This window comes from Crocuta crocuta, unplaced genomic scaffold, assembly GCF_008692635.1.
Source record: "Crocuta crocuta isolate KB4526 unplaced genomic scaffold, BGI_CrCroc_1.0 scaffold340, whole genome shotgun sequence".
NCBI classification, from domain to species: Eukaryota; Metazoa; Chordata; class Mammalia; order Carnivora; family Hyaenidae; genus Crocuta; species Crocuta crocuta.
The window spans coordinates 3,366,334-3,383,964 of record NW_027530642.1 but is presented as its reverse complement, the minus strand read 5'-3'; the positions used below and the strand labels follow the sequence as shown (position 1 = coordinate 3,383,964).

The window sequence follows — 17,631 nt, the reverse complement described above, 5'->3', positions numbered from 1 at the left end:
CCTGCCCCTCTCGGCTCCTCTGGAGGCCTATCCCTCCTCCCCAGTGTCGCAGACCAACATCACTGCTCTCCTCCCTGTCCCCACCAGGTCACACATCCCAGTCCCCAGAAGGAAGACTGAATCTTCCAAGCAGCCATCTGAGAACAAAGAAGAGGCTTCATCCAATCATGGTAGATTCCCTGTGAGCTGCTACACAGCTTCCCCTCCAGGTGGCCCGTAAAAGCTTTACTTCCGTCCTGCTCCAAGTTGGAGGTGCCCGCTTGCTCAGGGATACATGTGTGTGCACACGCGTGTGAATGAGATAAGGTATAAAAGCCTCCCCCTATCCCATCCCAGGGCAGGGGGCTGGAGGCAGCTGTGTGTCAGAGGCACATGTGTGTGCAAGCCCACCGATCTGCCACAATGCCTCACGCAGCCCTCACACTCCACTTGCACTGGCTCCTGCCTACCCCTCCCTGACCACTCCCCTGACACTGTCTCCCCTCTCCAGCCCCTAACTACACGCACACTCTGTGCTCCAGCCAAGATTTCTCTGATCCCACTTTGCCTCTGGGCTTTTGCACAGGCCATACCTTTTTACTGGGACAACATTCCTCACCAGGCTGACTCCCAGGTATCTTTCAGGTATTGACCCAAAGCTTCCTTTTTCCCAGGACACTTTCCTGAATTCCATAGCTGGGTATGGAGCCCCTCCTCCCTCTAGGCTTTCCCCCCAAAGTACTGACTCCTGCAGTGGGATTGCCTGGTTCCTTCTCTGCCTTCTCTCTGGGCTGTGGGCACTAGAAGGGCAGGCAGGGCTGAGCCTTCTCCAGTGAGAAGCTGGAGATTACCATTACATTTCTATTACTATTACGTTACTATTACTATTACATTACTATTGACTGAAGAAGGAAACGAGTGGGTAAATGAAGTACAGTCAGACAGGTATATTCATGCACAGGGACTAGCAGGTAGCAAAAGCATCCAGGTGCTGGTAGAGACTATTCACATGGACAAGAATTATGCACATCTGTGTATCTGCTCACAGACATGCATTGTGCAGTGGGCCTCGGTACACTGATTGTGTTTGCACGCTTTCTTCCACAGAGAGGTATGCTGTAACTCTATGCTTACAGACACGCCCACATGCATAGAGATGGTACACTCTATGTACCATCGTTTGCACACTTGCATGGGAATGGTGCGTGCACACGTACATGCATACAGACATACACTCATGGGTCTACATATATGATGAGGGATTGGGCAGATTCACATTCATGGTTTGTAAACATGCGCTTGGTGGGTGGACACATAAAGGCAGGTTTCATGCATGCTTGTAGGCATACACTCCAGCTACGCTCGTGTGTCTGGGGATTGGGCATTCTTCATTAGTGGGTTAGAAATCTACACTTGGAAGGTCTGCACCCATGTGCAAGGATCAGGGCTGCTCATACACATGGCTTATGCCATGCATCTAGCGAGCATCCACTGTAGCCATGGTTTACAGGCAGACGCTCACGGATGGACACGTGTGCCAATACTGTGCTGCTGTGTGGCTGTGTAAGCGCACACTCTGGTGGGCTTCACACTGCCCCCGAGTGCCCACAGACACGCGGACTCCAGCCCCCTGAGCTCACAGGCACAAATCCAAGTACGGCAGGGTCGCGGTGGGGGCGAACGATCTTCGGGGGCCACCAAGGCTGCAGGACTCACAATGTGGCACCACGGTGACCTCCTGCATGTCGTGGCCCAGCAGGTTGTGCAGAGTGCAGCGCACGGACAGAGGCTGATCCACACGACGCAGGCGCAGTGTGCTCACCACCTCGAACTCCTGATCCTCAGGCCAGTACGTGACGTTAGTCTCCAGCTGGCTCTCCTCGGAACTGTTCCCCAGGGGCGTGGGCGGCAGCTCGCGCGGACATCTGCCGGGAAAGCCAGTCGGGTCAGCTTCCAGTCCAGTCCCTTCCCTCTTCGGACTGGGACACTGAAGCCAAAAGCAAGCAGCGCCACGGGGCGGTGGGGGAAGGAGGCTCCCCTCACCCCTTCCCCGCCCTGCAACCCCGCCTCCAGTTCCTGCTCTTTCCCACTGCCTGGTCCTGAGCTCAGTCCTCTTGTGGCCCCTAGACTGACCAGCAGGGGGCGCTCCTACCCCAGAACGGAGCGCTCTGGATTGCAAAATCCACTCCTTCATTTGATCATCTGAGTCAAGGTAAGGAAACGGACACTTTAGGTCATATAGAGACTCTTCAAGAAGCCACATCTCCTAGGACTGGGCTCCAGCCTGGAATAGTGTGCCCAGAGGAAGGGGCTGATCTAGATGACCTCCACTGGGTCCTTCCGGCCAGCTGTGGTNCAGGCTCCAGGCTCTGAGCTGGCTGTCAGCACAGAGCCCGACGCGTGCTGGAACCCATGAACCGTGAGATCATGACTTGAGCCGAAGTCGGATGCTTAGGCAACTGAGCCACCCAGGAGCCCCCAGAGGCCCCAGGTCTGCTTACTTTTTGAGGTCACTGCAGGTAGACCAGGTGAGGTGTGGCTGGGGCATGCCCCGGCCGCGACAACGGACTGTCTGCTCCCCGCTGGCAGGATGGTTTTCACTCAGCTCCAGCACACGGACAGGCACTGTGTGGAGAGAGCAGGAGGCCAGGAGGTGGGGAGGTCAGAAAGGACAGTCAGGGAGGACCTGGCCCAGGGTCTCCCTGGGGCCCGGGGGGTGGGGGGGGGCTGGGAGAAGGGAGCCTCAGGCTGCAGGTGAACATTAAATACCAGGAATCACTGTGTGAAAACTGACAGATTCCCCTTCTGGGTACTTCAAAGGGAAAGCCTCAGTGGGGTGCTAGTCTGTCTCTAACACCTCTCTGAGACTCGCTAATCTTCCCTTTTAACAAAGAGGGAGCAGGTCTGAGGGTCAGAGAAAGCCCTGGGAAAGCGAGAGCATGGAACTAGAATTTAATAGCATTGCTTTGTTTTCTCAGAGTTTATTTTAGTGGCTGCTTTAAATTTGTGACATGTGATGCTGATTTTCCATCTACAATTGAGAGGTTACATTCTCTTTCAAAATAACTTTATTTTTAGACAGTCAATTGACAAAACAGTAAGTCATCAGTGTGTCATTCCCTTGCTCAAAACACTGCAGTGGTTGACCATTTCAGTCACAGTAAGAGCCAAAGTCCATACGGGGCCTCTAGAGGACTGTACAGTCGGCCCTTCTCCCAGCCCCCAATTACCAGGCGTCAGCTTGGACCTCACCTCCCACCCCTTCCCCCTCTCTGTTCCAGCCACACAGGCTTTCTGCTGTTGCTGCTGGGTGTTTCTGCTGTTCTGCTGTTGCTACCGCTCGGTGGGCCCTTTCCCCAGGAGCCACGTGGCTGGTGCCCTCACCTTGAAGTCTTCACGCAAATGTTGCCTTCACGAGGCCAACTTGATGAGGCTATTTAAAACTGCAACCCTCACTGCCTCGTGCCCCGTGAGCTCTCAGTCCTATCTACCCAGAGTCTTTTCTTCCACAGCACTCCTTACCTTCTAACCTTCTACGTAAGTTGCTGGGGTTTGGGCCTGCTGTGGACTGTTTGTCTTCCTCCAGCAGGATACAAGCTGCCCCAAGGCAGGGACTCAAGAAACTTGAATAGACTGGTGTATTGTTGTTCAATAAATATCTATCTAACTAGTAGTATAGAGTAAGCGTCTGTGAGGAGGAAAAGTCAGGGCATTGGCACGCCAATGCCTGAGGTTTTAGAAACACCACTCTAGCCCAGTGGCCTCTTTGTATAGCTTGAAGACCAAAGAGGGGATACTCTGAGTTCCCCCAGCAGTGGAAGTGTAGGAGCTCAGCCTAGAAGCCAGCCTCCTCCTGAGTCCTCAGCTCCCTCTCCTGCTCCTGCTCCTCCTGTGGGTGGGTGGACAGTGTAGGGAGGGGGAGTTGAGGGAAGCAGGGGTTGGGGGGGGAGGCAGGGTGGAGGGCTCCTCACCATTGACCTGCAGCTGGAAGGAGATCTGGGCTTCCGCGTCCTCGTGGAAGGCCCTCATGGTGTAGTGGCCAGCCTCAGCCACCTTCACCCGCACCAATGTCAGTTCTGACACATACCTGGGGAGCAAGACAGGCCCAGCTGCCAGAGCTGGAAGGCCCCGTACGGTACCCCCCAACCTCCTTGCACAGACAAGAAAGACCCAGGGAGGGACAGGGGCTTCCCAAAGTTACACAAGTGTCGGTAGCAAAGCCAGGACTCACATCAGTCTCCTGAATCCCCACCTAGGCTCCACTGAGCCAAGAAGGAGCATTGGGTGGGATGAGGAGGGTGGGGGAAGGACCCTTTCCCCCCACCCCCTCCCACATCTCACTCCTGCAGAAAGGCCTGGCATTGCTTTATCAGTAGTCTGCTCATCAGCCTCCCGGCCACCATCCATGCATCGGTGGTAGCGGCCTACCTGGCACCCTCTTCCCTAATCATCTGGCCTTTTTCTCTTCGGTGGCTCCCTGCTGGCCCCACCCATCACATGGACGACTAAACATCTAGATGATCATCAGGCCGATGTCTGATGGGAAACCCCACAGATGGGAAATTCTAGGAGGGAGGGAGCAGTCTATTTGGATCTCTGCAGCATCCCCGTGTCTGGCATGGCACCTCGCACATAGCGGGCTCTCAGGTAAGGTGCATGTAGGTTTACCCGGTGACTGAAGGCTGTGGAATGGAGTGGGTGGGCTGCTGCTCACCGGGTCTCAGACACATTGCGCGTGGACAGGGCGATCTCGCCGGCGTTGGAGTCGCCTAGCGTACGGTTGTCCTTGAGCCACATGACAGTAGGCGGCGGGTAGGCCTCGAACACCACCTGCAGAGTCCGGCTGCGGTGCAGCTCCGCGAATTGTACGGCGTCCAGCTCTCCCAGCAGCTGCACGTATCCACTCTCTGCAAGGGGCGGCTGTCAGGGGCGGGGCCAAGGGGGCAGGGCCGTGCCCGGCTACCAATAGGGCAGTGTCTCCTGGAGGCGGGGCTCCCGGAGGCAAGGCATCAACTGAATCCCAAAGAGACCCAGCCTTCTGGGGGCGGTGCTTCGGGCTTTAGGAGCTGAACCAGAGACGGAGCTGGGTTTGACGTTGGAGCTGAGACTGAAGCAGAAGCAGGGCCTGAACTGAGGGGTGATATTGGTTTGGGAGCCGGGTATGAGATTGGGACTGGGGTTGTTCTTACTGGGCATGTTCTGACTCAGGATTGCGGCTGGGATGAGGTGCAGCATGGTTGAATTTGAGGATGGGGCTGCCTGGGTCTGCGATGGCAGTTAGGTTTAGAAATCGGGTTGGGGCTGAGGTTCTGGCTAGACAGAAAGCCTAGGCTGGGACTGGAGTTGGATTTGGGACTGACATTGTGTTTTGGTTTGGGTTTATCCTGGAAATAGTCTTTGGTTGGTACTGAGGCTAGAGCTATCCTTGAATGTGACTGACACAGTACCCCGGGGCGGTGACAGGGTCTAGGTCCGGCTCAGAAAGAGGGTCGGGGCTAAGCCCAGGGCACGCACCAACCACAGTGACATTGATGGACTTTTCATCTCGATGGTCATTCACACTCTCCGACACATTGCAGATGTAGGTCCCTGAATCGCCAAGCTCGGCATTAGGGATGTGTAGGATGGAGCGTATGTGGGAGGGCATATTGAAGAGGAAGTCAGTCACTGGCTCTACCAGCCGCCCGCTCTGTAGGGACAGGTGAAGAAATCCCCCCCAAATCAAACCGGGTCCAAGAAGTTAGGCTGCAAGTCATGCTATCCATCCCTCCCTGGTCCTTCCTCCAACCCCTGGCCCAGCATTACCTCCATGCGTGGGTATGTCCATTCAAAGTTGACCACCTCATTTCCGGTCACAATGCACATGATGGTGATGTTCTCACCCTGGCGGACTACAGTCTGCACTGCATTCACTGAGACATTGATGGATGACACTGATGGAGAGAGATTAGCTTAGGGCTGAGGAGGTCACCACCAGCCACTAGCACTTCATCTTGGGGATAGGGTGGGGGTTCAGAGAGAGAAGAGATGACTGGTGTGAAAGATTCATTCATTCAACATATATTTATTAATAATTCCTGTATGCCAAGTACTATTTTAAGCACTGGGGCTTTAGCAGTAAATATGACAGACAAAATTCCTATCCTCATGGAACTGACATTCTAGAAGGGATAACCAATGTATTCTCTGGGCATCTAAGTATAGAAGAAATGTGTGGAGCACAACCATGTACCAGGTAGCCTCTGTCTTTAATCCTCACAATAATCCCACTAGGCGAGCAGTCACTATTTCCCCCATTTTACAGAGGAAGAAGTAGGCTCAGGGAGATTGTGTGCCTTGTTCAAAGTCACTCAGATGGGAAATGCACAGCTGGGATTCAAACCCAAATGGCTCGAAGGCCTGTGCCTGTGCCTGCCCCACTGTACAGCCCGACCCTGCCACTAACATTCCCTATAACCCCTGAGTTTCAGATTTTTCATCTGTAAAATGGGGAAACACTGCCTGCCTTCCAAGACTACAGTGAAATCCAGTGAAAACCGGAATTGCACACTTTGTAAACTGGAAAGGGCTATACCTCTGCAGAGAGTCACATTTGCCTCTGCTGAGCATCGGGCCAGAAGGGGGGCTCACCCTGGAGACTGTACACATAGTAGGCTTCAGAATCCACTTCCCTGTCCCCGATGGTGGTTTTGCAGACATAGGTCTTATCCTCGAAGATACCGGTGAAGCCACGTTGGTGGTCATAGGGGATGGGCAGCGGAATATCCACTTTCTTCTCATGCAGTGTCACCACCAGGCTCGGATCGGTCACTCGGCATGGAATTGTGATCTCAGTTATTTCCGTGAGAAAGATGAATAGGTCCTCGGCGAAGACCGGAAGAAAGACTATGGTGGGATCTGCCAGGTGTGGAGCCAAGAATGAGGGTCAGCGTGGCTGGTTTTCTGGCTATCCCCTGAATTTCTGTGTGTGACCTTGAGCAGGTGTCTTCCCTTCTCTGGCCCTCAGTCTTCCCATTATAGAATAAGGCTGCTCTCAGAGGTCTCTTCTAGCTTGCCCATTCGATATGGTCGGCACCAGGGCAAGAAAGAAGGCAAGCCACAAGTCAAAGGGCAGCTAGTACCTGGAGCTTGGAGAATGGGAAAGAGAGGATGTGGAGGCCCAAAGAGAGCATATCGAAGCCTACTGAGAATGCACAGTTCTTGGGAGCCAGGGATGGGGTGGGCTGGCAGGGAGCAGTCAGAGACCCAGACCAAGGGGTGGGAGTAAACATAGTCCTGGGCTCAGCCTGGCCGGATTCTAAGCTGGCTTGTGTCTCAGCATGTTCACTAAGCACTCCCAGCTTCCCCCAGGCACCTGCAGCTGAGAAGAGAAGTCAGGGAGTGAGCTCACTGGCGAGGGCCCTTACCTGGCACAAAGATGTAGAGCCGTTTTCGTTCAGCAGGCTCCGGCCCATGGGAGCTTGTGTAAGTGCAAAAGTATTCCCCCGTGTCTAGCCCAGTGACATTGGTCAGTGTTAGTGTGCTGGAGAAGGTGCCATCCTGGTTCTTGGCCGTTTTCTGCAGGGGCTTCTGGGACATGCGTTCCCACACCACCGGAGCTGGGCCCGAGCAGGTCAGAATGAAGGTGCTGGAGATATTGAGGACAAGCTCTGGCCCCGGAGGTGTGACGACCAGGCCCCAGGAGGCCTGTGGTCCCAGCAGCAACAGCAGCGGCAGCAGCAGCACCCAGCCTTTGGGAGAAAAGGCATCGGATGTCAGGGCCCGGGAGCATCAGCACCTCGCCTCGCGGCTGACCCTGGGGGAGGTCACATCTATACTGTCCTTGAAGAACACACCTCCCCAATCCAACAGAGACTGGAACTCATGGCTCTAAGCACTGTTTGTGCAGTGCCTGGTCCTCAGGGACTCCTTCCAGCCTCCTAGCCTCCTGATCTTAGTGCCTCTCCATCCTCAGCCTCAGGGTCCTTCAGCTGTGCTGTGTTCGGGCCGTGGCCGTGTTCTCTGGAGGCATCAGGAAATCCTCGGGAAGCAATTCCCAGGCCTCCAGTTCCTGCATTACTTCCCAGGTCACTTTCTGAGCCCCTTCCCTGCAGCTGTCCCGGCTGCCCAGGTTCCATCCAAAGCCCAGAGGCGGCCTTGCTTGGGGAGGGTGGAGCCAGGTAGTTCAGAGTAGGCCAGACCAGGCAGGAGAGATTCAGCAGCCACTGCGAGCCAGAACGAACTGGGGTGTGTGGTGGGGGAGGTCAGGTGATTGGTTCCCCTCCCCCTGCTGATATCCTCTGGGAAAGGTTCTATAAGCCACGTCCCCCAGACCCATGCGTTCTCAGCCAGCCAGTCAGCCATCCTTCATCCTCGGTAGGCTGTCAGCTGGTCACTGATTGCCAGTGACCACTGATTGACTAGCTGGTCGGCTGCCCAGCCCCTGGAGCACTGATGGCATGTAACAGGCAGCAGTGAGGGAAGGGTGTGCTAGAAGCCCAGCCAGGCCTTAGGAGCTCACAGCCAGTGAGAGATCCAGGCAGGGGAGGGGAGTCCCAGACCGGAAGCAAACCAGCCAGGCTGATACCAATGAGTGCTTAGAAGAGGTGGGAGACAGAGGGGACTGTTAGCAAGAGGGGTGAGGGTAGCCGATGAGGGGCCATGGGGTATGGAGGGCTGAACAATGGATTTGAGCTAATGGCTCTGGACAAGCAGGGGTGCGCCGAGGTTTCTGAGCTGAGTGGGCAGGGTAGAAGAAAGTCTCCACTGAGAGCCACTAGAAGGGCAGGAAATTGAGGTTCAAGAGCACGGCTGTGCTCCTGGCTCCCAGGCCCTGGTGCTATCATGCACCATCCTTGCCAGCTCCAGCTCCAGGGTTCTGCTTAATGACTCCCAGGGCCCCCTGCCCCTTTGATGACAGGCACTAGCATAGCACTCAGAAGCTGTGGTGTACCTACCTTTGAGGACAGGAGCTGGCATGGTGCTCAGAAGCCACATGGTGTCCTGCAGAGTTAAACAAGGGTCAGGGCTCAGGGTGAGCAGAGTCATTTCGAAGTCTGACTTAGCACGTAGGTCCTGCAGAGTAAAGCTCAGCCCGGCCACCCAGTCTCCATGTCCATGGGGCTGAAGTCAAAAACCACCCGTGTCCCATTACCAAGAGGGCACTCATGCCCAAGGGTCCCCTCCCCCTGCATGGGGCTTGGCCTCGGGGTGCCTGGACCCTGCCTTGTCTCTGCCTCTACCTCTCCAGTGGCCTTGGCTGAACCCGGGCTTCTCTGGGCCTTAGTTTCTCTCTATCTACAGTGGGATGGGGGACTTGGGCTGGATGGCATCCAGCGGCCTGCCAGCTCCAACAGCCAGTCCTCCGGGTGACAGTTCCAATACCAGGCTCTTATCTGCCAGGACAAATATTTGGGAAAGCGTGATGAAAGGCGTGGGGGAGTTAGAGGGGGTAAGCCAGAGCCCAGAGAACTCCCACAGGCTCCCACAAGCACAACAGGAAGTGGAGGCGGCTGTGGGAAGGGAAGCGGGGGAGCCGGGACTTCGGAATGTGGGGGGGGGCACCCCCCTTGCCGGGCCCCCTGTACTCAGCCCCTAGCTGCACAGGGAGGCCCAGGGGAGAGGGGCCAAGGGGTGGGCCCAGGGGAGGCCCCACACTGCATGGCAAACCTTCGAAGGCCCTTGGAGGCTACTAAATCCAAGCCTCCCACCTCCACCCACCCGCAGTGTCCAGATGGGGAAACTGAGGCTCTGTGTGGGAAAGAAGTTTGCCCGGGGTGATGTAGCAGAACTTGTCCAAGAGGGAGAACATGTCCTTTGGGATGATAGAGGCAGAGAGAGACACACACAGAGACTGAAGGAGGTAGCAAGAGACAGAAGCAGGGACACAGAGAGACAGACTGAGTTAGGTGGGTCTTTGCTCTATCCCCGCCCTAGGCAGCCCCATCTGAGGGTCCCAAATAACCACCAGTAGCCAGGCTTACAAGAGTCTGCCCAGGGCATCGACAGCAAGGAGGCCAGACAGAAGCAGACAGGATCACGTGGGAAGTGACCACATGACCAGGCAACAGGGGGCCTCCTGGTGCTGCGGGTAGGCTGACTTCCCTGAGGGGCTGCCCAGCCGCACCCACCTTGCCCTCACTCCACTCACCATCTTGCCCCTTTTACTCTCCCATCTGAGGCTGGGGTCCCGGTTCGAGCCCCAGCACGGCTCCCTTCTGTGCCCTTGCTCTCTCTATCTCCTCAGCTCTCTATGTCTCCAGCCCTCAAAGTGGGATGATGGGGAGCTTCCCACTCACAGGGCTGGTGGGCCCCAGTCTCCCCTCTGCCCAGCACCCCAAGAAGCTCCCTGAGCCACTCTGTTCTGCCCTCCCTCTTCCTCCTGTCCCCCCATTCTGGCCTCCCTGAGAGGTTCCCCTCATCTCTCCCCTCTCCTCTCTCCCAACTGTCCCACACCCGAAGCCCAGCCCTTACACAGCACCCCCACTCTCTTCCCTCCTGCCCCAGCTCCTCCAGCTGGATGCCAGGCCTCCTCCAGCAGGAGGGAGCCGCGCTGTGGCAGAGCCAGCAGCCCCCACGGAGGCCCATCTGCCCCTTGGTGGGTGCCCCTCGGGCTCCCCCCTTCCTGCCCGAGATCTCAGCCAAAGAAAATCATTAGCAGCCCAGGCTGGGGGAGGGGGTCATTTCAGCCTCCCTGCCCCTCCCCTCCCAGCCTCCCTGGCTGGCCACACTGTTTATTATTCTAAAGGAGGAATTTGTTCGGCTGGCCTGGAGATGGGAGGTCACTGTAACCAGGGCTGGCCTGGCTCTGGAAGGCTGGGCCATGCGGGCTGGGCCCCCAGATCCCCTGACCCTGGCTCCTCTCCTGCTGGGCCTCAGGCTGGGGGCAGCTTAGATTCTTTGAGACTCTGATTGAGGAGGGGCCTTCTTGAACAGGCAGTGGCCCAGAGAGGGACAGAATCATGACCTAGTCACACAGTGAAAAGGCAGAATCAGGCTAGGGAGAGGATAGGTTGGGCCGAAGAGCTCAGAGAGAGTGTAGATGCCCCAGGGATCTGGGACTAACTTCTCTTCCTTAGGAAATGAGCATTTTGGCTCTAGTCACAAGGGAGCACAGACTCACTGGGAGACTCAGCAAGTCCCCTGCCTTCTCAGGGACTCAGTTTCCCTATGGATACAGGGAGAGGTTCGGACAGGTCAATTCAAAGAGCTACCCCTGTTCTAAAACTGCTTTTTTGACTGTCCAGAGAGAAGGTTCTTGTGACTATTATTCCTGCTGGGGTGGTTTAGGGAGGTGAGGGCTAATGAGAAGGAGGGGGCTACATTAGTGAGGCTGGAGTCATGTGAGAATCCATAACCCGTCTCATTCCATGGATTGAATCTCCGGGACCATTTGGTCGCAGACGTGCTGTGTGGAATTTGACGAGTTGTTTCCCTCTTTGGGTCTTACTTTTCCCATCTGTACAATTAGGAGTCAGGCGGTCTTTCAGGGGAACTTCGAGACAAGTAATCTGGTCATATGGGACCCTCAGAGGTGGCATGGACAACAGCCCAGAGGAGGACAGGGAAGGACCAGAGTGGAGTTTGGTGGCACCCAGACCTAACGTCCCAGCCCATCTTAGATGACTCCCTGGCGGCCCCCGTCATCTACCTAACGCCTGTGGACCTCTGTGCCTCCCAGAGGCTGCTGTGGTTCCAGCCAACCCCAGAGAGGCCCAGGCAGCTGATTTGGAGGTTGTGGGTTTGCCTGTGACAACGCCCCCTTCTTTAGGCGGAGGGCTGCATCCCAGGGAGGAGCCCCCAGGGGCAAGGTGGATCTCACGTCAGGCACCCTCTGATCTGCCATACTCTCCTGCCTGGGGAGGCCCCCGAAACTGAGAGAGGGAGGAGACCCTCAGGAATCCCCCCCGTGGGCCCTGAGGAGAGTGCTGAGTGCCAGGAAGGCCTCATGATTCCTCTTAGTTTGGCCAGATTAGGGGGACAGAGGTCCCGAGGTAGAGTAATTGCCCAGCTCCTCACAGTGCATCAGAGGTCCCCCTTGGGGGAGCAGAAGGAGGACCTCGAGTCCAGGGGAGCAAGCACGTTTGGGGATTCCATCCGAGCCCTGCCTTCCCTCCTTCTGGCTCATACGAGTCTCCACTCCTTTCCCACCACCTTAATCTAAATAAATCCAGTCCCTCTTGGCCACATCCGCCAGCAGCAGCTTCCCTCCCTCGGGGTCCCTAGACTCCCACGACACAGGGAGGCCAGGGAGGGGGACCTCTGTGGCTGCCGCAGAGGGGGGCCTGCATACGGTGAGCGTGCATGCACGCAGCGCACACCCCGGCCTGCGCACTCACTCACACGCTGCTCTGAAACACATCTGTGTGCAGCGGGCCATGTGTGTGCCCAGCCCGCGTGCAGGCGCNGCCCCCCCCCCCCTCCAGCACCCCCCCCCCAGCACACATGTCAGCACACGTGCGCACTGCCCGGCTGGCCGCCTGCATGCCGCCCACACGCCCATGGGAGTGTGCACATGTGCAAAAGCTGTGTGCATACGATATGCACAGAGCATGTGCAAGCAGCCCCAAACACACCTGCACACACATCCACAATGCCTAACACAAGCCGGTGCGTGTGACACATTCACTGGATCTGCTGCCGTTCTGAGCTCTTGACATCTATCGACTTACTTGCTCCTCAGCCAACACTGAGAGGTGGATACAAGGATCATTCCTGTTTTAGATGGGGAAACTGAGTCAGGGAGCACTTATCGAACTTGCCTGGGAATGCAGAGCAGGGATTGCACCGCAGCAGAGTACTCTCCGCCACCAGCTTCTCCACTTACTTGGTACGGGCTGGGGAGGGAGGATGGATAGAGCCAGATGGCATTCACAGTTGTTGAGCTGAGAAGCCACAGGACTTGGTGATGGGTGTTGGGGTGCTGGAGCAAGAGGAGCTTACACGAGCCCCCACTCCTGTTTCTGACTTGGAATATTGGGGGCCAGGAGTGCGTGTGTGTGTGTGCTGGGGGCACCATGCCATTTTCAGAGCTGAGAATGAGGCAGACGGGCAGGACTGGGAACTGCCACCCAGCTGGTGTAGGGTTTAGAGGGGCTGTGGGCACCCGAGTGGACAGAGGCCCCCTCGGCCTGGTGGCAGGAGCGGGCTGGGCACAAACAGCAGTGAGATGGGGATGGGGGAAAGCATGCTGTGGGGAGGAGGGGGTTGTTGGGGCAGGCAGTGGCGGGCGCGGGCCGGGGATGCTCTGAATATACAAGATGCCAGAGGGAGGAGGAGGCCAAGCCATGGCGTCTCCGGGTTAGAGTCCTGGAATGTCAGAGCTCCAAGGCCCTCAGGGATCGTGTATCCAATCCAGCCCTCTTCCTGTGCCCACTGCACTGAAAGGGAAACTGAGACTTAGAAAAAGCCAGGGACAGGTCCCAGTATTTTGGCCTCGGCAAGCTCAGGTCACCTGACCAGGCAGCCATGGCTCTGGCTCTGGCTCTGATATGAGGCCCGGGGGTCTCCATCCCCTGCCCACTCTGTCCCCACAGAATGCCCCCTGCCCTGCCATGCACAAACCTTTATATGAAAGTCACTTTCCCTGCACTGTCCCAGCCAGGCAGGGAATGGGAACTGCGACTCCGAGAAGGTGGCTTACTAAGTCACAGGCAGAAGCGGGACAGTGACTTGAGTGTCTGGCAGAGAGCCTCATCCTCTCCTCTGTACACCTCACTCCACTCTGCCTTGGTTTCCCCACATGCACACAGGATGGGCAGGGCTGTGGTGGATGCACTTGCAGAGGGGCTGTGCTGTGGCTGCCGGGGACCCTGCTCCAGAAGGCAGCTGTGCAGGGCTGGCCCGCTGGGGTGGAGGTGGGGGTGGGGCGCCGGGGTAGGGCCCTGGCCTGGATGTCATGACTCAGCTCAGAGAAGGCAGCCAACTTTAGGCCTGGGAGTGTGTGGGGGCAAGAGGCATCTGGAGCCAGACCGAGTCCTCCTGCCAGCGCCTGGGAGAGCACGTGAGTGAGGGCCACACTGGCTGGCCCTGCCAGGTTGTGGCCCACGTGGCCTTAACCCAAGTGAGCTTACGTGAACTCCTGCAGCGTGGGTGGGGGAACCCCATCCTGGGAGCCACAGAGGACTGCAGGGTCCCCTGGGGACAGGGAGACAGTTATAGGTCGGGGGGGGGGTAGAAGCTTGGGAAGGGGCTCCCACCTGCCACCCTCAAGCCTGTGCTCCACTTCTATCTGTTGGTAAAGTTTCAACACTCCTCTGCACAGTGAATCCCACCCCCCTACAAACCTCAGGATCGCATCAAGGCCCCAGAGAGTAAGCAACCTGGCCCAAGTCACACAGCGATGCAGCTTGGTCAGCCCGGCTCTACTCTCTGTGTGCTGCTTCTAGACCCAGGGGACCTTCATGTTTCAGGTACCAATGGGGTCCCCCAAACACAGCAGCATAAATGGGCTCTAGCTGTTCTGGAAGTCCAGGTGGGTGGAATGACAGTGCCAGTTCCAGGGACTGTAACTCTGATCCCCCTACCCCTACGACATCCAGCACAGGCTTGGGGGCTGCTGGCTGTCCCACTGCACCTCCCCCTTCTGTCTCCTCACTGCCAGTCTGCCCCCTCCTGCCTGTTCTCACACCCCAACCAGAGGGACTTTTCTGTCCCTAGGAAGGGGCTGGCCTCTTAGCTCTGCCTTTAAGAACCTTGGTGCCCTGGCCCTGCCGACAGCTCGCTCGTCATGACTGACACCGGGAGGTCGCTGCCTTCCCAGCCTCCCCAGGGCCCAAGTGAGGCCCTCACACTCGTCACTCACTCTGTGTTCCTCTCCCCAGGAGGCCTCCCCAGGGACACAATGGAAAGAAATGACCTATTTTCTGGAAGTTCAAAATAAAACGAAACATCTGTCTGGATCAGAGCCAGGCTGATAAAGAACGGACCGATCCCTCCCCCCTACCCGAGCCCAAGCCCCCCCTTCTGCCACACACCCCCTCACCCGCCAGAGTGTGAGTGCTTGGGGGTGGGGGGTACTGCAGGCCCAGCTACTTGGAACAGCTCGTGGGAAAGCGCTCACTGTGTGCTTCACGGCCACTGGGGGCCCAGGGGAGGGGGCCTGGGTCCCCACACGGCTGGGAACCAGCCCGAGAAGGAGGTCAGTGAGGGAGGGACGCCGGCTGCACGCTCCTGTCCACCCGCCTGCTTGCCGGGCAAACACTTCCTGCCTCCTCCGGCGCCTCTCTGGCCTCCCTGCTCGGCCCCCAGGGCTGCCCACCCCCACCCCCACCCCCAGGGCCATATGGCCTAGCTCTACCCAGGCCCAGTGGGCTCTTGGACCGGAGTCCTCTGGATCCCATCTGGACCCCCTAGGGTGCCTACAGAATGGAACAAGGACGTAGAAGCCATTGAAAGTAACAAGAATAATAGCTGCCTCTGACTTAGTTTGTATCACCCAATACCTGTGCTAAGCTGTTGATGTGAATGATCTCAGAACAATCCACCACCTCTGTGTCGCCTCTCCATTTCACAGATGAGAAGAGCAAGGCACAGAGAGGGTAAATCATTCTCCCAAGGTCACGGAGCTTGCCTGCAGTGGAGCCGGTGCTCAACCCTGGCCAGACTGACCCCGAAGCACTCAGGCTCAATGCCCACATGACAGCCTCTCAAAGGCAGAAGGTAAAGACGGAGAGCCCATGCTGAGCACACAGCATGGGCTCAAAGGAGCCACCCACCTTGGTCTTTCACCCTCTGCTTCCTGACCCGACCTCTCCTTTCAGTCCAGACCCTCCTTGTAGCAGGGTGAGCCTGCAGCTGAAGAACAAGGTGGGAGACAGGCACAGCACCCTTCAGAGAGCCCCACAGCCTGGGGGCTGTGAGGGGCCATCAGTGCTCCTTATTCACGACCCCCCTCCCCCGGGCCCCTTCTGCAATCAGAGAGGCGTGCCGTCTACAATGGCATACCTCCCGTGACGAGCGCCTCACCACCTCATCTGTAACCCATTCCACTCTTGGAGGGCTCGGGATCCTCAGGGGGCCGGCTGGTCACAATTTTTCTTAACACTGGGGGTTTTGTTTTGTCCTCACACCAATCCTGGGAGAGAGTTACTGTCATTCTTTCTGTTTCATGAGGAGGAAACTGAGTCTCAGAAAGGCCTGGTACCGTGCCCAAGCTGACACAGCCACTAAGCCATGACATCAGACCTGGGGGCTTAACCGCCACGATAGCCTGCCTGTCTCCCACCCAGAAACGGGTCTGTCTGCAGAGAGAGTCCAAAGTGAGTTTACCCTAATGGAGCCCATATAGAATGCAGGCTCCCGAGGACCGAAGGATCCTGAGGTCAGAGCCCTGTGCCTCCCTTGCTGAGGTGCAGAGTCGGGGTGGGGGTGGGGGGGTCCTGTCCCAGCACACCCTCAGGCCGGGAATAGACTCAGGACCTTCCTGCAGCTGCACCGCAGAGCCCGCGGGTCGGGGCACGGTCGAGCAGAGGAGTCTCCGCTGAGGACAGCCTGGCTCTGCCAGGGGCAGTGCCCACCGCCTGAGCCCTGTCCCGTAGGCCTCCGAGGTGGAGCATCAGTGAGGCGAGGTGTGTGGCCCGCTCTGCCACAAGCTCGCTGTGCTCAGGGTCCAGGCCTGCCCCTGCAGGGGCCCCAGCACCTCCGCAGCAGAGTTCCGGGCCTCCACCATCCCTCTCTGCCTCCCCGCACCACCCCCCTCTTGCCCCCCAGAGCCTCCTCTCTGGCCGCTGCCATGGCAACAGAGAGCCCAGGTCCTGGCAGCCAAAGGAGCCCCTGAGAGGGGTCCCAGGCTGAGGCTGGGGAGAGGGGGGTGCGGCGGACGCAGACAAGCAAACCTTCTGTTCCCCGGGCTGCTGCCAGCCCCGGCTCAGCCCTGGGCTGGGGTGGGGGCCGCACATAGAATAGGGCCTCAGAGCCAAGTGGGCAGGGGGCGGGCAGGCCTCAGGCCCTTTGTCCTGACCCCCCAGCACGTGGCCTGCCCCCGCCAGCCCCGAGCCTGAGCCCACAGGCGGGCAGAGGGAGCGAGCAAAGAAACCCTGCCCTTAATGGGAGCCAACATGGGGCACTGAGAGTCCTCCCAGGAGCGGCAGAGCCAGAGGGGAGAAAACTCCCACATTGCACTTCCTTCTCCCTTCCTTTCTCAGCGTCTCTCTCTTGCCCCTTCCTCCAGTCCTGCACCCCGACTGTCCCATAGGCCGTTCGTCTGCTTCTCTGGGCCCCGGCGTTCCCATCTGGAAGTCGGGGCTCGTCACCGAACTGTGGAGGCCATTGAATGAGTTCATACAAGCAAAATGCTTAGAACAGGGCCTGGCACACAGCCCTGTGCCAAGTCAGTGGCCTCCTTCTTCCTTCACTCAACAGGAGAGTAAGTCACTCACTCACTCAACGAGCTCGCCCAGCCACCACCCTCCCCCCAGGCTGGTCAGCCAGGGGATGCACATGACAAAGGAGAAGGTGGGGCTGTCCTTCCAGAAGGGCTACTTGGTGGGGGGGGAGATAGCTGCTGCTGTGATTGGGGGTGCCAGCATGGCTCAGCGGGGGAAGGGGCGGGGTGTCTCCTAGCACAGCCAGGGATTTCAAGCCCCACCCAGGACCACAACCCAAATGCAATGACTCTCAGTCCCCTGTCTGCCGACCACTTCCTTCCTGGACCTGTCTTAATCCCTTCATTTG

The 17,631-nt window shown here is 57.7% G+C and overlaps 1 protein-coding gene across 2 annotated transcripts in view; it reads right to left on the bottom strand.

Moving 5' to 3' along the window:
* The window catches only part of PDGFRB (platelet derived growth factor receptor beta), a 37,595-nt gene that overhangs the window by 13,179 nt on the left and 6,785 nt on the right, over positions 1-17,631 (bottom strand). Inside the window, exons 2-10 of one of the 2 annotated variants that reach the window (XM_077769014.1) lie at positions 8,916-8,961; positions 7,386-7,709; positions 6,610-6,876; positions 5,785-5,912; positions 5,494-5,668; positions 4,694-4,886; positions 3,951-4,066; positions 2,481-2,604; positions 1,696-1,904 (exon numbers count right to left, since the gene is read on the bottom strand). In XM_077769014.1, the coding sequence (XP_077625140.1) occupies positions 1,696-1,904; positions 2,481-2,604; positions 3,951-4,066; positions 4,694-4,886; positions 5,494-5,668; positions 5,785-5,912; positions 6,610-6,876; positions 7,386-7,709; positions 8,916-8,955 (1,576 nt within the window). In that variant the 5' untranslated portion in view covers positions 8,956-8,961. Of the gene's footprint in view, positions 1-1,695; positions 1,905-2,480; positions 2,605-3,950; positions 4,067-4,693; positions 4,887-5,493; positions 5,669-5,784; positions 5,913-6,575; positions 6,877-7,385; positions 7,710-8,915; positions 8,962-17,631 lie in introns of those variants that run through there. The other variant, XM_077769015.1, reaches the window with a different exon arrangement.